At 35.0% G+C, this 23,753-nt stretch overlaps 2 protein-coding genes across 2 annotated transcripts; both read left to right on the top strand.

Annotated features, from left to right (window-relative positions):
- Nucleotides 1-1,068: 1,068 nt before the first annotated feature.
- On the top strand, nucleotides 1,069-4,880 carry LOC116138523 (protein ACTIVITY OF BC1 COMPLEX KINASE 8, chloroplastic-like). The gene is made up of 10 exons (XM_031424231.1): nucleotides 1,069-1,104; nucleotides 1,660-1,746; nucleotides 1,831-1,920; nucleotides 2,008-2,134; nucleotides 2,336-2,436; nucleotides 3,299-3,467; nucleotides 3,606-3,727; nucleotides 4,068-4,196; nucleotides 4,272-4,370; nucleotides 4,454-4,880. Exons 1-10 carry the CDS (start codon nucleotides 1,090-1,092, stop codon nucleotides 4,547-4,549), a joined length of 1,035 nt encoding a protein of 344 aa, XP_031280091.1. The 5' UTR covers nucleotides 1,069-1,089; the 3' UTR covers nucleotides 4,550-4,880.
- An 11,643-nt stretch (nucleotides 4,881-16,523) lies between these two features.
- Nucleotides 16,524-20,296, top strand: LOC116138436. The gene is made up of 3 exons (XM_031424149.1): nucleotides 16,524-16,978; nucleotides 19,589-20,112; nucleotides 20,208-20,296. Exons 1-2 carry the CDS (start codon nucleotides 16,589-16,591, stop codon nucleotides 20,081-20,083), a joined length of 885 nt encoding a protein of 294 aa, XP_031280009.1. The 5' UTR covers nucleotides 16,524-16,588; the 3' UTR covers nucleotides 20,084-20,112; nucleotides 20,208-20,296.
- The last annotated feature ends 3,457 nt before the right edge of the window (nucleotides 20,297-23,753 follow it).

Below are 23,753 nucleotides of genomic sequence, written 5' to 3'. Positions count from 1 at the left end.
TAACTGTTTGCTATTTCAGATGGAGTGGGGAAACATTTACATAAGACGCATGAAAGTATACATGTTGGCTTTCAAAGTTATCTTAGACTATAAGGTAATTAAAGTTAATTTCTTTGTTATTGTTTACTATTTTGATGTGAAGTGGATGGAAATTTTATTGACTTATATGGTGTTAATTTTTACAAAAGGCTGTACAAACAAAAGCGAAATGGACTAAAAAATCAAAAAGACCTGGTTTATGGGAGAAAGCTCATAATCGCAATGGTAAACGAATTGTGAAACTAATAAAAGAGTTGAATGGCTTATGGGTGAAACTTGGACAATACTTATCCGGACGTGCTGATGTGCTTCCACCAGAGTACATAACTCTTCTCAAATCGTTGCAAGACTCTCTTCCTCCTCGTCCTTTACATGAGGTGATTTCTTCTTTTACCTTTGTATATAATTAGAAGATAAATGGAAGTTGACTTGTCACCATTTCATTTTATAAAGTTTTATGAGTTTGTTCTGTTTAAATTTGCAATAATAATTACTTATTTATTCTTATTTTCTGTTAAGTGTAATATCAGTTGACTATTAAGTGTCTCTAAATTGAATAAATTAAAACTTGAAAACATTATACTTTAATTGATTAAAATAAGAGATAACTAGTACAACTTGTAAGTTTCACGAAATGATAGAATCCACCCATTGGTATGAAAAATAGAAGGTTAAACATTATCATGTTTAAATTTGTTAAATTGTAAATTGACAGAACAACAATTTTAGTATTCCAAGCTGTGAGAGGCAACCTACAACAAAAAAAATCAATTGATATATTATTAATTAATGAGCATTAATTATAAAAAATTAAATTAAATACTCTTTTACGCTTCTTCTGTTAAAGTAAAAGGTACGTACTATTGTCTAATTAAAGATATAGGGCTCAAATTTACAACCATAGTTACGAGTAAAAGTCAATTATGCCCCTGTAATTTTACAAAGTTTAACTTTCTGGATAATTATGGCCTTTTTAATCATTCATCCTTTGATGTTTTAGAACCTAGTTGATCACCCCCTAAAATCCTAATTCTGTCCAACACTTGTTAAATGCGCAAGTATAAGGTGATCTATTCTCTCTTTTTTCCTCCTTTCCTTTTTAAACTTTCTTTCTCTCTACCCACCTTGGAACCACCACCCAGGATCCCCCTTTCTTCACCGTAACCATCTCTCCCAACGGCAGAGCAACTGTGCACCAGCAACGGTGGGGCAAGACGTTTCCTTTACTCGTGCGCCAACCACGGTGGGGCGAGACGTTGCCTCCAGTCGTGAAAAGAAGCAACACCAAGGTGCAAATAAGGTGTTTGATAAAATCCAATCGAGTTTTGACTTAGATGATAAGGATTGGCACTATGCCAGATCTGAAAGGAGGGGAAAAGAAGGTGGAGGAGAAATAGAAAAATGAGGGGTAGACACAAGAAAAAGAAAGGAGGGAGAGAAAGAAAGAGAAGGAAGAAAGGAGAAATGCCTTTTTGCTGTCTAGCACGGTAGCATCTAGCAAATGTTGGAAGGACTTAGGATATGGTGGCGAAATGTGGCCACCGCCAATACTCCCGTAGTGTATGTGCGTATTTTTCCTACATATTCAGAATATCTAAGTGGTAAGTTTTGGTTGCACAGGTTTGTCAGACCATAGAGAAAGAATTGGGTAAATCAATGGAAGATCTCTTCAAGTATTTTGACAAAAATCCTTTGGCAACAGCATCAGTAAGATCCTCGAACTATAGTTGATAGTATGAGCTATTGGAATAGTAAGTACATTCCGGGATTCTCATGTTTTAAGCTATGTAGATTGCACAAGTCCACCATGCCAAGCTGAGTGATGAGCAGGATGTGGTTGTCAAAGTTCAACATCAGGGCATCAAGAAAATTATCTTAGAGGTTTTACATTCTTTTGTTTACAAATAATGTATGCTAAGAAAAACATGCAGTCATTAAATTCTTATTTGGTATCCTATAATTTTATAGGACTTGAAGGATGCAAAATCGATTGTTGACTTGATAGCTTGGGCAGAACCGCTGTATGACTTCAATCCTATTTTAGATGAATGGTGCCGAGAAGCTCCAAAAGAACTTGACTTCAATCTTGAAGCTGGTATGATTAGTTTTTACTTGAATGAACTGCTTTGTCATAAGTTTTGATAAGATGTTTGGTTCAATGGTGGAATTTGAAATGACAGGAAAAAAAATCACGGATTTTGCACTTCCGTTGTGTGGATGTATGCTTTAATTTCATCAATTATTTTTCTTATTGGTGCTTAATAATTTTTCTTATTGATTCTTGTTGTGTTTCTAGAAAATACCAGAACTGTGTTTAGAAATCTTGGCTGCAAAAACATATGCGAAGATAACAAGCCAGTCAATAAAGTGGATGTTCTTCTTCCGGAAGTTATTCAGGCATGATTTTCACTATTATTATAAACTTAATGTGTTTAGTCTGCAATCTGAAGTTTAGGTGACTCAGAGCTAGGGGTGTTCATCAAACTGAACCAGTTTTTTGGTTATCCGAAAAACTGGTTTGGTTTCGGTTCAAAGAAATACAATAACTGATTTTCCGGTTCGGTTACCAGTTTACGAGAATATGAGAATTGGTTAACCGAAACCGGTTTTATAAACAGGTTTATTATAAAAATATTAAATTCAAATATCAAATAAAAAAAATCCGGTTTATTATAAAAATATTAAATTAAAAAAATATATAAATATTAAATATTAAATTAAAACCGGTTCAAAACCGGTTAACCGGTTTTTTGGTTAATTGAAAAACAGATTTTCCCCTTAACCGGTTTGGTTTCGGTTCAGGAAAATTCTTGAACCAGAAAACCGGTTCGGTTCACAAAATTTGTTAACTGGTTTTGAACACCCCTATTAGAGCTATCTTTAAATATGAAGGATAGGAAACCTGGAATATTTAATGTTACTCTTGTGTTATCATAACTTGATAAGTTATCACGAAAATCTGAGTAAATATCTAGTGAAACAGAAAAGTTTTGTCCCGAAGAAACAAGTTCAAGTTTTATTACTTAATATAAAACCGTTATATTTCAGGCATACTCTTTTAACAAATGGGCTAATCCTTTGGCTATAACTATTAATTTTATTTTTTTATAAATTATTGGATTGGTAGGTTACCTAATTGTTACTAACTCTGGACTTTGATCTACTGTTTACTTTGGTACTTAAATTTCTTAGAATTAAGAACACTGCTTTTTTTGTTTCAAATACTTGAATGTGCATCTTTCTTTTTTCAAATTGACAGTCAACAGAAGCCGTCCTCATTTTAGAGTATATGGATGGAATACGTATAAATGACTATGAATCTCTGGAAGCTTTTGGTGTTGACAAGCAGAAGATTGTAGAAGAAATTACACGTGCATATGCCCACCAAATTTATATTGATGGATTTTTCAATGGGGACCCTCATCCTGGTACTTGTTTTCAGTCGTATCTTCTTTTTACCCCTGTTGTCTTGAAAGTTTGTTTGGCCTTTGGAACGAGTCATAATGTTTAGTGCAACAATCAATTCCTCTACCGATTCCAAAGCTTTCTTGGATGTTTTGATGCAGGAAATTTCCTTGTTAGCAAGGAGGCTCCTCATCGTCCAATTTTACTCGACTTTGGGCTCACAAAGAAAGTTTCATGCTCTATGAGACAAGGACTAGCAAAAATGTTGTTAGCAGCTGCTGAGGTTTGGGTTAACTTTTCGTCATTTTTCTCATCTTAGAGTAAATATTTTTAAGAATTGTAGAAATTACAGGAATCATCTGCTGACTCAATGTATTGATTGTGTGAGTGTCTATGAGCTAATTACTCTGGCATGAAAGAGTTGTGTCCGTTTCTACTTTGTCAGTAATCTTTTACTTTCTCTCAACCTTCGATTGAACGGATCGTTCATGATTGTTAAGTATTCACCATAATGTTACTATTTCACCAATTATTTATTGTTCATGTCTCTGTGGTTTTGACATCTCTTCAAACTATTTCTCATTCCGTATTAAGAAATAATTGTATATTATTATCTGTCAAAGGGGGACCATGCAGCTCTTCTGTCTGCCATGGCAGAAGTGGGACTCAAGCTGTGTCTAGACCTGCCTGAGCAGGCTATGGAGGTTACAACTTTATTTTTCCGTGATTCCACACCAACAGATGAAGCTGAAGTAAGTTTGCACTACTCTCAAATTGTATTCTCAACTTAAAATTTCTTTACCTCTCATTAATCTCCCTGTGTACAGGATACCATGAAAATTGTTGCTGAGCAAAAGATAAAAAGCATGAAGTTTATACAGGAAAAGATGAAATTTAGCCCAAAAGAAATTAAACGCTTTAATCCTGTAAGGCATTTCATCACCTTTTTTTTCTGTATTTTTGTCTAAGACATTCATATTTTTAATATGGTTATACACTTTGGTTCCAGTTCGACGCCTTTCCTGGTGAATTTGTAATGTTTTCAAAAGTCCTTACTCTTCTTAGAGGTATGGCAATGAGGCCTCCATTCCTTACCTTGTGTTAGACAAATGTGCATTTTTATCTCTATTGGATAAATACACCCATGATGAAGGGGTGTGAGAAGTGGAAACTGCCAAAGGCAGTTTCTCACGAACCGTTCCTATATAAAAGGAAGGTTTTTTCTTTTAGAAAAAGGTTACTCACTACAACACACACAAAAATGCAAAGGAAAAGACGCTCTCTCTCTAGAATTTGGAAAAGAGAAATTCACTTTGTGGTTTTCTTCCATATTAACTTTATTGCTTCAGAGATAAGGAAAAGAGGTATTTATGCTGTGTAAATTCATTGTAGTTCATTTATATACAAATGTGATTGCAATGGTGACTATGATCTTGGGATTATTTTAGGATATATGTTATTCTATGTTATTTCCAACATTGGTATCAGAGCCGTGGTTCATATTGTTTTAAATTCATACTGTTAATGTTGAAGCATGTTATTGGTTTGTTAAATGCAGTTCTGAATTTTTCAAATTTTGTACGTAAAAAGTTGTCATTTTGGTAATGATAATTAGACCATTAAATTCCTTATGAAATTATGAAGAAAATGGTTTTTGAATCATAAAAAAATGAGTTAAAATGACTTAGTTATGCCTCTTTGAAGTTTCGGGTTTCGTATGGGTTGATTTCCGGGTCGGGTACCCAGTTGCAGACCCAGACAGAGGTTGTAAGATGACAAGAACCGACATGTCATTTTCGATCCTAACTGATGAATGACATGTCGTTTTTCCTGTTTGACTTTTTTTTTGAAAAAAATTCAAATAGGCATGGGTGGTGAGACTTGAACACAAGTCTCCATGGTTGAAGTCCAATACCCTAACCACTGGGCTAATTTTGTTTTTGTGTTAACTATATTCACAAAGCCAATATATTCCTATCCGACCCAACCCATAACCAAAATAAAAATTGGGTCAAGTTGACCCGACCCATATGAAAAAACGGGTTAGTCAAACCCGATAATGAGTCAAACACGACCCGTAAAGTCAAACGAGTTAGTCAAACTCGGTCAACACCCGACTCGTAAAAGTCAACAAGGTTAACGGGCCAAACTCGGGTCAGGATTGACCCGGTTGAATGTGGAACGGGTCGACCCAACCCGAAATTGTGTGAGCACGTGGAGTACCCCGCAAGTGCGTGGTGGCGCGTGGCCTCTTCTGGTCGGCGCGTGGGGGCGTGTGGAAGCTCCTGCCGGCACGTGATGGCGCGTGGCCTCTTTTGGGCGGCGCGTGGAGGTGCGTGAAGTATTCTAAATTTTTTTTTTCTTTTGCTGTAAGGAATAAAAATGAATACTTGGTATGTTGTTATGAGTCTAATTTTTTTATTGAACCATAAACACGTATATATATTATTTATCAAATATAGTCAACCTTTATTTGATAAATAAATAGTTTTTTTTTGTATTTGTTACAGAAAAATGTTACGTTATAGACGTGCAATGGTTGGTAGAACACCCGCTCAAAGGGAAAGGGTTATGAACATGATTAAAACTCTACAAACTCACACATTGATTTTAAAAGACATAGAGGATGAGTTGGTGCAACTCGTAAATCATTTCATTCATTTGAATGAAATGATTCAGGAACATGGTTGGATAGGGGGATTAAAGGAAGATGAGTCGAAATACCAAGTTCTAAGAGAGACTCTTGGTTACCCTAATCTTTGGTCTCCTGATATGGTTTGGACCAAGCTGAAAGTTCATAACTTTAAAGATGACAATAAAAATTATAGACGTTCAGTCAACAACTATATCAAGGAGTACACAGATTGGGGTGTGAAAAAGACAGTTGGTGCATCAATAGGAGTGTCCACTTGTAAAGGACATCACAAGAAACTGGGAGTTTCCCTGCCTAGGGTTAATTAAAGTTAGATAAAGACCTTAGGATAAGGATTATCAGATCCTTCTCAGTTTTAGGAATGGCTGTACACTTAATTTTTTTTGAAATGTTTGTTTTAATTTCATTACATGTTGAATTCTATTTATATAATGGATTAATTTATTATTAAAATTTAAAAATTATGTAAATTGATGTTGATTATATTTATATAATTGTGTCTAAATATATTTTAGAATTGCAATTATTAATCTATGATAATTGGAAATTGGAATTTTGGATGATGATTGGTGAATTGTTAACTTTGATTCCAAATCTAATATACAATTATTATTGGTATAATTACTAATGAACATGTATGTTCCGAGCATTGAATAACATGCATTATCCAACGTTTAATTTGTTTTAGAAATGGCTCTGCATCTAAGAACATGTCGTCGAACTTAACAAGGAGAAAAATTTAACAGCGACAATTTGAGATATGGAGTATGAAAATCAATAGTTTTGGAAGAACAAGAGGTTTTGAAGCTCTACTACAATATGGAAGAGCCTGAAGAAGAAGTCACGACTCAACATAGACGAGACTGTGAGTTATGACATATGGAAGAAGAAGAATTCCACTGCTCGCATACTTTTGTGAGTAGCATGGACAATGATCTCATGAAAAAGTACCGAGATACGAATTAGCAAAGGACATGTGGTCCGCACTTGCTACAAAGTTGTGTGGGTACGTCTATTACCAAACTCCGTCACTCACTATCAAGTTTGACCAATATAAAAAGAAGCCTGAACATAATGAGAGTACATTTATGGCATTTGTCAAACATGATAAGGAGTTGAGAGATGCAGGTCATGTCTTAACTGATGAACAACAGGTTCAAGCTGTCATAAGATCATTGCCTCAAAATTGGGAACATATGAAAATACACTTACCCATAATGAGGCATCAGAAATTTAGAAGATACCATACGCCATTTGGAATTGGAAGAAGATCGCCTTAATGCGAGTAAGGAAATACTGATGTGTATATGGCTGGTTCTAGTTCACATGGTGGGAAGGGATTTAAACGTAATTCCGAGGTGGATCCTAAAGAAAAGGCAATACTGATAAGGCTCAAGGGAAGAAGAGAAAGTTCTTCAAACACGGAAAAGGAAAGCATTCTGCGAAAGAGAAATATGGCAAGGGTGAAATGTTATAATTATGGTAACAAGGGACATTTTGCTCGCGATTGTAGCGAGCCGAATAAGGTAAATTACTTGTTTGCACAAGTAAGTTATATAAATGTTTCCAATTCTGTTTTTCTAACTGAGTCTCATCCTTTGTGGATGTAGATTCAGCAGCAACAGACCACATAGCGATAGACAGGAGTGTGCTTTCGTGGAGTTTCGACGAATACCACGGGAAACAAAATGGTATATGTAGGTAACAATTCAAAAGTGGAAGTTAAAGGGATCGGCACATGCAAATTGATCATGCGTGGAGGTCGAATCTATATACATGACGTGTATATGCACCGATATTTGTCGAAATTTGATTCCGTGTTAGAACTTGTTAAATTTGGTTTTAATTTAAATTTTTTCAGTACTGGTGTCCATTTATTTTTTGACACAACATACTATGGTTGTGGTTATTTTCTGATGGTTTTATAGTATTTGATGTTGCTTATAATAATAGTAATGTTTGTTTTTCTTTATTACATCTTCTAAAATGATGATGTGAATGTATGGCATGCAAGGCTTGGCCATATTGGCCAATAACGAATAATATCCTAGCAAGAGAAGGCTGTTAGGATCCTTAACAAAAGTAGACTGACCACTTGTGAACATTGCCTAGCTGGAAAAACAGATGAAAACCATTTGAAAAAACGATAAGAGCTGAGTTCCATTGCAACTAATTCATTCTGACATATGTGGTCCAAGAATGTGAGGGCTAGACATGGGGTTTTTTTATTCATCACATTTATAGATGTTTCACTCGATATGGTTATGTTTTCTTGATTTCTCAAAAATCAGAAGCTTTAGAATGCTTTCAGAAGTTTAAAAACTTAGTTGAGAATCAATTAGATAAAAAGATAAAAGTTTTGTGAACCGATCGAGGTCGTGAATATTTATCTGATCAGTTCAGAAATTTTTGTGTGAAATGGGAATAGAACGTCAATAACTATTCCAAGAACTCCGCAACAAAATGGGGTTGCAGAACGAAGAAACAGAACCTACTTGAGATGGTGAGGTCTATGATGGCACAAGCAAACTTGCCATCACCTTTTGGGGTGATGCCTTATTGACTGCCACATATATTCTCAATCGAGTACCATCCAAATCTATTACTACTACACCATATGAGTTATGGACAAATCGGAAACTGATTTGAGTTCTTAAAACCATGTGGATGTGCTGCCTGTTCATGATCTTCTCATAAATATGGAAAATTAGGTTAAGGGGAAGGAAATGTATTTTCATAAGAATTCAGAACATTCAAGGGATAAGTCTTCATAGGAGAACAAGAAAATGGTAGCATCACTGAGTTTGAATTACGAGATGTCAAATCTTAGAAACCAATTTTCCTAAGAAGGGCGAGATAGGTAAAGACTTGTTTCTATATGAAACACAAGACCAAGGCAATTGTTGACGACAATCAGTGTTGATATATACATCCCGGGGGAGCAATATGGAAGTTGATGAATCAGTTTCAGATCCTCCATCATTCCTATTGGTGATCAACTATGATAGCTGGTCCAAGTGGGTAACACAACAATCTCCAATACGTCGATCAAACAGGAAACAAGTTCACGTCGAGATTTGAGATTGAAGGGGAAATTTTTCTAGTATATCACAAGATGACGAAGAGCCAAGGAATGTAAATGAGGCTTTCAATTGCTCTTCTAAGGAAAAATGGATGAAAGCAATGGAAGAAGAATTGGAGTCTATGAAATCAAACCAAGTATGGGAATTGGTTGATTTACCGAAAGGACGCAAAGCCATTGGGACAAGTGGGTTCTCAAAATCAAGCGTAAAGCTGATGGCAGTATTGAAAGAAACAAGCTCGCTTAGTCACGAAGGGGTATACACAACAAGAAGGAATAGATTATAAAGAAACTTTTTACCTGTTGTGCGGTTTACCTCCATCCGACTTATTCTAGTAGTTGCGAGTATGGATCTTGAATTGCATCAAATGAATGTAAAGACTGCTTTTCTCAATGGAGAATTACAAGAAGAAATCTATATGGACCAACCATGGTTTTATTAGAGAAGGTCAAGAACACAAGTGTGTAGACTTTTAAAGTCAATTTATGGCCTCAAGCAGTCTCAAGACAGTGGTATATTCGATTTCATAATGCGATAATGTCGTATGATTTCAAAGTGATAAATGAAGATCATTGTATATACAAAGAGATCCAATAACAAATTTGTTATATTGGCTCCGTTGGTTGCCAATTGGGAATACTACTTTTAGTATTCCCAAAAAAGTTAAACAGTAAAATACCCAAAAACTTTGATTTTGGGAATACACTCCCAATATTATTCAACTTTTTAAACCCCTTAAATTTGATAATTTAATTAAATACCCTAAATATTTATTTAAAAATTACAAAAACCTCAGTAATTCATATTTACCAGATTCCGGCCAACACTGCCGGAAAATGGCCGGAATCTGTTAGGATGGGCACTACCGGCTGAATCTGGCTGTAGTGCGCCGATCTAGCCTTTCCGGTCAGATCCACGGGGGATCTGGCCGGAAAAGGCCAGATTAAGGCCAAAATCGGCTGTGACGGCCAGATCTTTGGCTGCAAGGTTATATACGACGGCCATCACGACGATCGTTTGTTGGTCGTCGTTGACGAGAAAATACGGCCAGATCTGGCCGTAGATCTGGCCTTTGCCGGCCAGATCCACCGTGATCTGGCCGGCAAAGGCCAGTCGGCGACGACCGGCAAGATCCAGCGGTCATGCGCTAATACGGTGAACCCGGCCACCCTCCGGCGGTGGGGGCCGGCGGTCCGTATTTGACATTGAGTTGGGGGTGTTTTTGTTAACTTTTAAGATTTTATTATAGGAGGTGTTTTGTAAATAAACAAATATAGGGGGTATTTTATTAATTTATAAATCCTACATCGTAATACCCGCCTAATTCAACTTTTTTTTTTTACTTTTTTCAGAAAACTTTTCCCAAAAACACCCAATTGTGAACCAAACGGAGCCATTATCATTATATGTTGATGATATACTTATAGCTGGAAATGATAAGGGATTTGTCAATGAAATCAAAGGATGGTTATCTTTGCGATTTGGGTGGATGCAATGGGTTGCGACTTCGAGTGCTACAGATTTGTGCTGCGATTTCAGGTGTTGTAGTTTTGTGTTGCTGCAATATTTTTGATTTAGGGTGAATGGTTTATGTGTTCAAGTGTTGTAGTTATGATGATATGATACGGGCGATATGGGTCGTGCTCTGATACAAAGTAGAAAACAAAAGAATGGCAAGAAGAGTAATACTACACCAACAACTATTTCTCACAAACTTTCTCTCACAACCTTGACGTGACAGCTTGTAATTAATTAGTGGGACCTGTTGTGAACTGACCAATTGCGAGCTACCATGTCAGGGTTGTGAGAGAAAGTTTGTGAGAGATGGTTGTTGGTGTAGTATTATTCATAGCAAGAAACAAGAGATGTTAAGGAGAAGGCTTCAATATCTTTTTTCACAATCGGTAGGCATAAATAACCAATATACAAGCCTTAGATCCTAAAGTTTAGGATCCAAAATAATAGCTGTAATTATCTAGATACAAAATAAAAAACAAATAATTAGAGGAATCCTAGTCTACCTTATACAACTACTAAAGATACAATATGAGAAAAACTAGGCCTGTGTTTGTTTCAATATTTTCTATCCTACCCAAAATACATATTTGTTTTAGTATTTTACAAAATCCAATCCTATTATATTCAACTCAAAATATTTAGATTTTTTAATCTCCTAGGTTTGTTAATTTAACTAAACACCCCTAACAATAAAAGTTTATAAATTGACAAAAACACCCTCATCCACACACCCATATATTCCCGGCAGTCAACTACCACCGTCGAAAGGTGGTCGGAATCTGTCAGATGGCACATGATCAGCTGGATGTGGCGGTTGTGGGTTGATCTGACCTTTTCTGGCCAAATCCATGGTGGATATAGCCGGAAAATGCCAGATCTACGGCCAAAGATTGGGCCGTTGACAGCCAGATCTGGCCACATCTGGTCGTCAACGATAGCCAAGATATGGCCATTGTTGACGACTAAATCTGGCTGTCAACGACCGGATCTTTGGCCGTAGATCTAGGATTGACAGCCATAGATTTGGTCTTTTCCGACTAGATTCACCATGGATCTGGCCGAAAAAGGCCAGATTAGCACACGATCGGCCAGATCCAACCAGTCATACCCCATTCCAATGACTTATGGCCACCCTCCGGCGATGGTGGCCGACTGCTGGCATTTAATAAGTGGGTGAGGCTGTTTTTGTTCATTTTCAATGTTTTATTGTAGGGGGTGTTTAGCTAAATTAACAAATATAGAGGATTAAAAAATAATCTAAATATTTTCAGAAAATGTTTTCCAAAAATTTACTAAACACATTTTCAAATTCAAATCATATCCTCATAATAATAACCCAACTCAACTTTTATAAAAATATTACTCAAAATGTTCTACCAAACACACCCCCAGGAGTCTTGATTTCTAAATTAATACTTCATTCATGGATAATAAGTTTTGCCTATTTGTAACTTTGAAATTGAATGGTGAGTAAAATTGTTATTGATCGACCTAACCTATAAGTTTTTAATCGAAGGTGGTTGTTGTTAATTTGATTTGACAGGTTAAAGTCCTTGCGGCATGATGGGTGGATGTGTTGTGTGCAACAAAGCTACGGACACCGAATATTTTGCACCGAAAATGTGTACCGGCCTATGTGTACCCAGGCGCCTGATTTTTCTATCAATTTTTTTCTAGTGAATGGTCGTCCATCAAATATGGACGACCGTTCACTCACATAGACTCCCGTCCATATTATATGGACGGGGGTCCATATACGATGGACGGGCGTCCCCATTTAAATGAGGTCCGTCCATAAATAAAATACAATAAAATTTTTTTATAAACATTAGGGACGGCCGTCCATCATTTTGGATGGGCGCCCTAAAAAAAGGGACGCTCCTCCTTAACCAAAATATGAAAATAAAAAAATAAAAACTTTGGGGAGGGCCGTCCATAAATTTTGGACGGCTGTCCCTTACATTTGGAAGGACGTCCATACTTTTTTTTTTTAAAAAAAAAATTCTAAATAAAACTTTCTTCTTCGTCTTCATTCCCCATCTCCTCTCTTCTTCTTCGTCTTTGTTTTATGAGGTCGGCGTGCCAAATCCAAAGGCTCCAAAGCCCAGAAAACTACAAAAGCAAAACAGGGAGAGCACGGACAGCTTTATCAGAAACTCCAAGTAAGTTGCTGTTCCATGAGTAATATCATGAGTGACAAGAGTTTCTCCAAGGCGGCAAGCCCCCATTGGCTCTCAAAAAATGACCGTAATGCGTCTTGGGCTTCACTTGGTTCGCTTCTCTGACGGGTTCCCATTCAACAGAAGAGTCAAGCTTTCTGGGCAGAGACTGAACCACTTTCAATATCTATCTTGAGGATCTGTGAAAAAGCTTTTGGGCTTTGGAGGGATCCTTTATACTTTTACGTTTTCTTCCTGCTTCACATTTAGAAACTAGTGCATGTACGTGTCATGAATTGTATATTTGCTTCATTCGAGCAACATTTTGAATACCCGCTGGAAGTGCAATAGATTAAATTTTTTTTTTTTTTTTTTTTTAATTTAGTTTTTGATTGATGGCTTGGAAACTGCTAGCTTTGCCTTTATATTTCTTGTTTCATGCTGCAAAAAATATAAATCAAATTTATTAGTTTCTGTGGCTGTTCATGTTCTGAATTCACTTATTTCTCCACATTCGCAGGAGGGTTCCCAGATTCAGGCGGCCGATGAGGTACAGGCCATACTAATGGTGGATCTTAAGTTAGTACTGGCCACAATCATTAGAAAACCATTCTCTGGTGGTTTATGATAATTGTCATATAGTTACTCCTAGAAGCTGGACGGAGGAAAGCACTTGTATCATTATATGCCTGTGGCATCAGTCAACTGGCTTCCTCGCAAATGGTTTTTCCTAGTTCCTGCAGCAATGATAGATTTATGGTCGCTTCAAGTTCTGCATTTTCTTGCTTTGAAAAGAGATAAGAGGAGGCAGAAATTCAAATATTGTAGTAACCTTTTCATTCTATTTTTATTAACTCTACCTCTAAAACTTATATTTATTCGACTTTCAATATCTGTCTTGAGGATCTGTGAAAAAGCTTTTGGACTTTGGAGATGGGGAACGAAGACGAAGAAAAAGAGAGGACATGGGAAATGAAGACGAAGAAGAAGAGTTTTGTTTAGATTTTTTATTTTTTTTTAAAAGTATGGACAGGCGTCCATTCCTAATGGACGCCCGTCCAAACATAAGGGACGGGAGTCCATTAGGAATGGACGCCCGTCCAAACGTAAGGGACAACCGTCCAAAATTTATGGACGGCCGTCCCCAAAGTTTTTTATTTTTTTTTATTTTCATATTTTGGTTAAGGACAGATGTCACTTATTTGCGAGCGCTCGTTCATAACGGATGAACGGCCGTCCCTAATGTTTATAAAAAAAAATTATTGTATTTTATTTATGGACGGACGTCCTTTAAATGGAGACGCCCGTCCGTCTTACATGGACCCCCGTCCATATAATATGGACAGGAGTCCATGTGAGTAAACGGTCGTCCATATTTGATGGACGACCGTTCACTAGAAAAAAATTGATAGAAAAATCAGGCGCCTGGGTACACGTAGGCCGGTTCACATTTTCGGTGGAAAATATTCGGTGTCCGTAACTTTGTTGGTGTTGTGTGCTATTTTATATTATGTTTTGCTAGGTATTTGTATTAAACCCACCTCTCTCTTACTGCTGGTAATGGGTTTTGCTCTACTAGTTATAGGATAAAAAGGAAGAAGAAGCACTTTAAAATAGATCAAAATTTTGACCTCGTCGAACCCATTGGTTAACAACAAGAAGCTAGTGAATTTCCAAGTTTTATTTCATTATAAGGGTTGTTTTCGGTTTTGTATAGGTTTTACAATGTCATGTTCTTAGAAACCATATATTTTGACTTTTCACCCTTTTACATTTAACCGGCTCTCATAGTTAAATATCTTTAAATTGATAAATTTGAAACTTGTGTCCTTTTTTATATTTTTGCAAAATATTGTACTTAAATGATAATCTCCCAAAAATATTAACTTAAAATTAAAAATATTCACTAGAATTAAAAGATTTTTCTTACAAAGTTAGGTTGAATATCATATAATAAACTATTAATTTAGATTAATAAATATATAAAATATAATATAATTTTAATTCTTTTTTTTTTTTTTTTCAAAATCTCACCCGGTGTATGCTTAATATTATTCCAAATTCAAAACATCCAATTACTTACACGTATCAAACACATTGCAAAATATTTACGAAAATACCTTTTATAAAAGTATTGAATATATGATTATTGTGAATCAGGATTTCAAGATCCAATTTACTTATACATATATAAACATATTGCAAAACATTTATGAAAATACTTTTATCAAGCTATTGGATATATGATAATTGTGATTTCGGATTTCAATTCCAATTAACTTGCCTTATGTGAAGATATTTTTTCATAGTTTAATTGAATTATGAAAGTGTGTCTTGCTAGTGCAAAGATTATTAGCTTACACTTTAACTAAATTTTGTAACTTGAAAAATAAAATAACATTTATTTTGGAATATGCACTAAGGGAAAAGGTTTTTAGATCTCTTTTAATGTTGAATAAAGTAATAATAATACTATGTATTCTAATTTTAAGATCACAAATAATATATATAACATCAATTATTTAGTCTAATTTGAATAATGATAAGATAACAAATGAAATGCAAGATCATTTGTTATGCAAAAGATGAGATATAAATATGAGATGTGTATTATTACTTAAATTAAATACCAACAAGTCTCATCAGTTCTGAAATTTATATGACAGGTCTTTAAGATTATGAAAATCATCTAAACGCTTTCCAAAATTAGATAAATGAATTTAAAAAAAAAAATTAAATTTGATCTAATAAAATGTTATTCCTAAACATATGGAAATACTAATTAAGAATGCAATTTGTCAAGAAATTAGTTTGTTCCTTCCTATAGTATTAACCTTTCTTAAATGTCAATTTAAGCAAATTAAATTATTTTTGATGTGAGTTTGCAAATTTTTCTTGAAATTTTGAATTTTATATTTTCAAAATGGAACTAATAAAGAAGGCAGTCTCCTATTTATAGTGAAAATGGTTTTCTTGTTTTTGAATAATTTAGTCATGAAATTATAATTAAAAATCAATTACAACGGGATTGAAATAATTAAAAGTGCTCTCTGACCTTATTTTAAAATATATTCATTTAGAAATTGAAGGTGTTCGTACTCCACAGCATGATGAGAAAATCTGAAATTATTTGGAAGGCATGTGAATAGAGAGATCTCATGCTTTTTCTTTTTATTTTCTATTTCAAAGTTCATCTTTCACTTTCACTTTTGCTTTATTTGATTCTTCCGTTGTATATATATAAAAATAAAAAATAAAAAATAAATAAAAAGATAGACAGAAAAAAGCACTGTCCACCTTACTTATCACCAACTTTCTGGACGTATACGAGATAAAAATAAATGCGTATGACTTAACTGTTAAAGCTTTTGGATTACGCAAATAAGGTACTGATATGTTAAACTTCAATATATATTTATGTTCGATTATTAATTAATAAATTAAATTTCTGGGCGTTTTTATTATCAAAAATAACAAAAGTTTCAGGAAAACAGATATATAATACGACAATATCAGGAACTAATTACCAGTAGTATCAAATTAAAGCAAAATCGTTACGCAAGAAAAAGAAGGAAACCATGTAAAATCAATTTTTTCTTTCATTACGGCAAGTATGTATTTCGAACTATTGTTCAAGAAAAGCAATTACTTTTCTTTGAGCTTGGGTTTTCCATCATTAACTCAAGTATCTTTTCCATATTTCAAGATTGTTTTTACTTTTGTCTATAAATATGAGTAAGATGTCGCACGATCAATTTTACAGCTACCTTCTTCACATTTTTACAATCAATTTGTGTTACAACAACCAAGAACAAATGGCAGAAGGAATAGTATTTAGCATTGCCGGGAAAATCTTGAAAGAGTTAGGGTCCTTGGCTGTCCAAGAAGGCAAATTGGCATGGGGTGTTAATGATGAGATTCGAAAACTCAACAACACTATCAACACTATCAAACTTGTTCTTCTCGATGCTGAGGAGCAACACAGCAAAATGAACCACGTGGTGATAGATTGGATTCAGAGGCTCAAAGGTGCATTTTATGAGGCAGGTGATTTGCTAGACGATTTCTCTATTGAACTTCAACGGCGAGAGGTAATGACTGGAAATAAATTGATAAAAGAGGTATGCATCTTCTTCTCCAAATCTAATCAGATTGCATATAGTATTAAAATGGCTCATAAGATTAAGGCTATTAAGGAGAAACTAGATGCGATTAATATTGATAGGAACTTCGACCTTAAGGAGAGTCTTGAGGAAAAAAGAGTCATGAACATAGAAAGGGAAACACACTCATTCATACGTGCAAAACAGGTTACAGGAAGAAATGACGATAAAAAAAAAAAAAGTTATACAACTTCTATTGGACTCAAACACGGATGAGAATATTTCAATCATTTCCATATGTGGGTTTGGAGGATTAGGAAAGACTGCACTTACTCAACTTTTATACAATGATGAGCATATCATAAACTATTTTCAATTAAGGATGTGGGTGTACGTATCTAATACCTTTAATGTGAAAATAATTGTGGAAAAGATCCTAAAATCTGTAGCTGGTAAGAAAATTGAAGGATTTGAAATGGATCAATTGCAAGAATACCTACGCAATGAAATTAATGGGAAAAAAATATTTACTAGTTCTAGATGATATATGGAATGAAAATCCTAATACATGGAATGAATTAAAAAATTTGTTAATGGATGGTGAAAGAGGAAGTAAGATTCTAGTGACTACACGTAATGAGCAGGTTGCTAACAAACTTAAATCTTATGTCTATCCCTTGAAAGTACTAGACGAAAACAAGTCTTGGTCTTTGTTTACAAAAGTAGCCTTTGAACATGGGATAGACGAGCCAAAAGATTCAGAACTAGTAGATATTGGAAAGAAGATTGTAGCAAAGTGTGGAGGGGTTCCTCTAGTTATAATGACTATAGGACGCTTACTTTATGGTAGTAATAAAAAAGATGATTGGTTGCGTTTTGAGAATAATGAAATGTCAAATGTGATTGAAAAAGAAAGTGTATTTTACCTTCACTCAAGCTTAGTTATGATCATCTCCCTCACACTTAAAACAATGTTTTGCTTATTGTGCATTGTTTCCTATAGATTATAAGATAAATAAGCAAAAACTAATTTGTCTTTGGATGGCACAAGGGTTTCTTCAAGGATCAAACAAGGAATGTCCAGAAGATGTTGGTAATAAGTATTTTAAGGCTTTACTTTTGAGGTCATTTTTCCAAGATCCAGAGTATGATGAATGGGGAAATGTAATCACATGTAAGATGCATGGTCTTATGCGTGATCTTGCAAAATCGGTTGTAGGAACTGAATGCATTGTGGAAACTATTGACTCGATTGAAAGTGTGGATGTAAGTTGTCGTCATGTATCACTTGATTGTGGTGAAGTAAAACGATTATGGAAGTCTCCGGTTGCATTGTATAGGGCTAGAAATATAAGAAGTTTACTTTTATTTTATCAATCAAATTGGCGATTTGACTTGGATGATGGCTATGAAATTTTATCAAGTTATAGATATTTGCGAACATTGGACTTTGGAGAGTTAAGGTTTCAGAAGTTGTTCTGTTCAAATGGTGAACTGAAGAGTTTAATCAGTGAATTGAAGCATTTACGGTATCTCAATCTTTCTTGTATGCGCGTTGAAATACTTTCTAATTCTTTGCCAAGGCTTTGGAATTTGGAAACATTAGATCTCTCTTATTGTTACAAGCTTAAGGAACTATCCAGAGATATTAGAAAGATGCTGAACCTTAGGCATCTTATAAATAAAAAATGTGATTCTTTAACTGGACTGCCGTATGGATTAGGGTGTTTGACTAATCTTCAGACTCTATCACTATTTGTAGTGAGTCAATGAAAAAATAAACATGGTGAGATTGAGGAATTGAAAGGGTTGAACAACATGAGAGGAAAACTAAGAATTAAAAATTTAAAATACGAAGAAAATGGAAAGTTGGCCAACTTAGAAGGGAAGCAGTTTCTTCGGTCTCTAATATTGGATTGGGGGAGAAGTGATGGTGAAGAGGTTCAAGGGATTGATGAAGTGGTGTTAGAAGGTCTAAAGCCACACCCAAATCTGAAAAAAATTAATATAAGTTCATTTATGGGTGTGAAATTGTCTAATTGGCTTTCCTCCCTTAGAAATCTAACTTCAATTAGTATAAAACATTGTAGGAGATGCCAAAATATCCCACCGTTGGATCAATTACCTCATTTGAAGAGTTTGTCCCTTGCATATCTAGATTGTCTTGAGTACATTTTAGAGAAAACAAGTAACAATTGTTCAACGTTCTTCCCATCACTTAAGGAACTGTTGAAGGTTGATACTTGGCTGGAAATGCAGCAGTTCAACTGATGTTTCAAATATGTTTTTGGCGGTAAAACTGAAAGGCAATCTGCCAGGGGTCCATTTGTAACACTGCAAAGTTATACTTTTTTGTAATGCTTGATATGTGTCCCAGATTATATGGGATGTGTTCCATAGTTGTTGTTTAGTTGGTATTAAGTCAATAGATTCAGATTAAATCAAGTTACTTTATGTCTGCATGGTTGGTGTAATAGTGTAAAATCTGCTTTATTAGTTGAAGTGTAAACTCATTTTGAACTTAAGAAAATTCAGGCACTTTTCTTCATTTGCATTATGCTCTCATTCTTTTCTTAGTTATCTCCAGCACATAAACTCTAACAGGAACTCAAACTCTATTCTTGTCAGAAATTAAAGGGATGGTGGAGGAGAGATATGGATAATGGAGCAGAATTTCCTTCGTTTTCGTCTCTTTCCAAATTAGATGCCCAGACTTGCCCCATGTTGACGTTCATGCCGCTGTATCCATCCCTGGAAGAACTAAAATTGCGTCAGACTAGCTCGAAACCGTTGGAACAGACGATGATGTTGATGAACAGAGTGGGAGCATCAACTTCCTCAAGCTTTTCTGCCCCTCTCTCCAATTTAAAGTCCATGCTTATTTTAAGAATTCTCGATCTAGAATCGCTACCAGTGGAAATGATGCAAAACCTCACTTCTCTAGTGGATTTTAAAATTTTGCCATGTCCAAGACTTAATGAAGTGGAGCAAGCTGTAAAATTTCTTCCCTCTCTCCAAAATCTGACTCTTAGATCCGATGAAGAACTTTACTTGCTTAGTGATGACATGAAATGGAAAAATCTCCGGAGGACGGTTCTTGGTAACATTCCTGCTTATAGATGAGTTCAGAAGATATTCTTCTTCTTCAACAGGTTGATGCTTCTCTTCAAATTTATCTATCAGTCTTTCTTATTGTGTTTGACTTTTCTTTATAGTTAGTTACTAATTTCTTACATCTCTAATTCAGAGCATGAACTTTTACCTTCTTCTTATTTTCTGAATTTCCCAAAACTGCTTGGAGGCTTTCAGGAACCCAAACATGTTCATTAAGACAAGTAATTCATAGCTATGCCCACTATATTTTTTATTTCAATTAATTTTAGTCTTTCGGGAAATTAATCAAGTAAATTTCTAGTCCTCTCTTTTCTATAACTTCATTGTTTTCCCTTCAGAGTTTCCAAAGAATGATAAATTTTTGCCATTATGCAGGGATGCACCAAAAAACCAAAAACTATACTGGTAATAGTCTATTTCAGAGATCTATTTTATTCTCTCTGACATTTTTGCATTTTAAGGCACTTATTGCTTCATTTATGGAATAAATTGCTAAAACTGAATTTCTTGAATGCTTTGATCTGATAAGTGATAAACGTTAACATTAATCCTTTTTCCTTTCATGCTTTGTTAATCAATCAACCGTATTCTTCAATTCTTCACTTTCAAATTAATATCGATTGTTTTAGTTGTTATTCTATTACCAATGAGACAGAAGCACATGTTAATAAAAAAAAAAAACACTGCAGGTTTTGTTGGAGGTAAAATTCTTTTGCTGCTCTGAGACGAATATGCACATACAAGAAATGTCAATTGTTTGGGTAACATATCTGATCCTTATGTTATTTTTTTTCATCTTTTTCTAGCCCTGTACTTATTTTGGTTGATAAGGTGAAGAAAAAATTAAAAAGAAATTTGTGTAAATATATTAACTAGAATATTTTCTGGTTAATGAAATAAAAGCTTTTCTAAAAATTGATCTTAATTGCGAATTGCGCAAAAGTAATGCCTCTATTTAAAGGAATTGGCAGAAAGAAATCTCAATCATTGTTTGTTACCCTTCAAAGCTATCCTTTTCATTTTGATAATGTAAAGAGTTGTGATTTGCAATAGCCACAGCATTGAAGCAATGCTTCCTAAATTAAATTATAAGACTTTATATGGAAGGTTGTTCCTTCCTACATCACAAATGATGTTCAAATTGCAGATGTGTGCTAGCCTTTTTGAATCAGACTTGATATATTTGGAACGGCTAGCTGGGACAGTCGTGCAGATTGGTCATTCCAATTCTAGTGATTTTGCTTGAAAAAGATTTTTGCTTCATTTTGAATAGAACCGTGAACAGGCATGAGGAATGGCGTCGTTCCTAAATGGAACGACTTGAAGGGAGATTATTTTCCAAAAAATCTAGATGAGATGGGCGTCCCATATGCCTGAATGGTCCTTCCTCCTGGAAAATCTGCTTGTTTTGGTTATGACTTATTTCATATCATTGCACATTGTTAATCTATTAATCACTCTTTTTTATTAGTTTTGGCACATCAAAACACGTGAGGGCTCAACATAACCTATTTTTTATAGGAATCGTTGCAATCATATGAGCTCTTTACTAGCTTCTGTTACAACAACAAACTATGCCTCTATAGTAGAGTGGGCAACAATGTAATTTTGAAACCCAACTGACTATTTTACCACCTAATGTAGGTACTCTTGTTGTTATCAATGTATCCAGCTATATCAGCATCCACATAACCTTGTAGCTCTAATTCTAACTTTCTAAAACATAATGTTGAATATGTAGTACCTCTCAAATATCCAAGAATCCACTTCACTGCTTCCCAATGTTGTTTTCCTAGATTGCTCGTGTACCTACTCACAACTCCCACTGCATGTGCTATGTCTGACCTTGTACACACCATGACATACATAAGACTACTAATCACTAATGCATAGGGTACCTTGGCCATGTAGTCTCACTCATCCTCCATTATAGGTGACTGATCTTTGGATAGTTTAAAGTGACTTGCCAAAGGGGTACTTACTAGCTTTGCTCCACCCATGTTGAACCTGTTGAGTACTTTCTTTACATATTCTTCTTGTGACAGCTTCAATAAACCTTTGTCTCTATCTCTAGTAATCCTCATACCAAGGATTTGTTTTGTAGCTCCCAAATTCTTCATAGCAAACCTTTGGCTCTATCTCTAGTGACTTCCAAGTTGCTGGGCAATTTGCAGTTTACTTCAAATGGGTAGCTTGCAAAACTACAAACTGGTACAATGTTCCCAATTCACATACACAATTACATAATTACACATTTTGTAATGTGAAGAGAGTTTGTTTTTCCAAGTGATGATCATTGCTGATCTTTCACAATTCCATTATCTATCATGATCTTGTACACTTCAATGTTTCCAACTCACATAAACAATTACAAATACGCAAATAAACAATTACATAATTACACATTTTGTAATGTGAAGAGAGTTTGTTTTTCCAAGTGATGATAATTGATGATCTTTTTTCACAGTCCCATTATGAAAACATACAATCTTTTTATAAAAAACATATCCAGATTTTCAATGATTAAACACATGAAACCCAATTTGTATAGGGGATACATAGCGAATCAACAAACAATGATGAAGAAACCAATCCCAAATCCTACACTTTTCAACTCTCGGATGGATTTTAAGTGAATTGGGAGCTCTTTCTCAATGATATTTTCATCTCTATTTGTGATTATTACTTTAAACCAACAACCTTTTTTCATCAAACAGCTATTGTGTATTAATTAAATCAATCAAAACGTCAAATTCAAACAACTTTTAGTCTTTAAAATTGTGATGGTTAATACTTTTTCATGGAATATTGAAACTTAAAAGAAACCAATCCCAGATCCTACATTGTTTATCACACACGTAGAGTGATTGAAAATATGGCACAAACGATGAACAACAATCACAAAAATTTCACAACCAATCTCAAGTTCTCAGCAACACAACAAAACCCTAAATAAAAAAAAAAAAAAATGTTGAATTCTCGCTATTACCTTCCTTGGAGAGAATGGTAGACTAGACGACCAACTTGACAACAAACGACAAACGACGAATGACAAGAGAAGAGAACGGCAAACTGGACGATGAATGACGAAGTTTAACAGAAGAGAAGAAGAAAACGACATATTGTTTTCCCTAAATCGATTTTCCCCAAATATTAATCGAATTGGGTATTTTGATTTTGAAATGTAAATCTACATAAGACCCCCTAGTTTTTTATGCTATTTCATTCCAACCTCGATTCCTAAATTGTTTCCTAACAAGGTACCCAAATCTTGATTTCGGTTTCGGTTCTCGGTTCCAGAACTGCGGGAATCGAAACCAGACCCATGAATTCCCAATTCCAATTTTCTAGAACCACCTAGTTTTGGTTCTACCCTTTACCCATGCTCACCCCTATATACAATGGTGCTGACAACAATTTTAGATCCTGCTCGCTGAACCCCATTTTGCAGAATGCCTTGATGTAGATAATGTTGATTGCACTTCCATTATCTATCATGATCCTGTACACTTCACTATTATCAATCTACACCATGATCACCAAAGTTATGTGATAGGGATGGTGCACCAAGTAGGCTTCTTTTTTCGTGAAGCCTATGATTGGGCTTTCTGCCTTAGGCTGCTTCAATGGCATATTTTCGAGGCTAAGGACCCGAGGTGCTGGGTCTATCCTTGCCCCA

Source organism: Pistacia vera, unplaced genomic scaffold (assembly GCF_008641045.1).
Source record: "Pistacia vera cultivar Batoury unplaced genomic scaffold, PisVer_v2 Contig341, whole genome shotgun sequence".
In the NCBI taxonomy this organism is placed as follows: Eukaryota; Viridiplantae; Streptophyta; class Magnoliopsida; order Sapindales; family Anacardiaceae; genus Pistacia; species Pistacia vera.
Note: the sequence above shows the minus strand (reverse complement) of the source record. Positions and strands in the feature narration are given on the sequence as shown.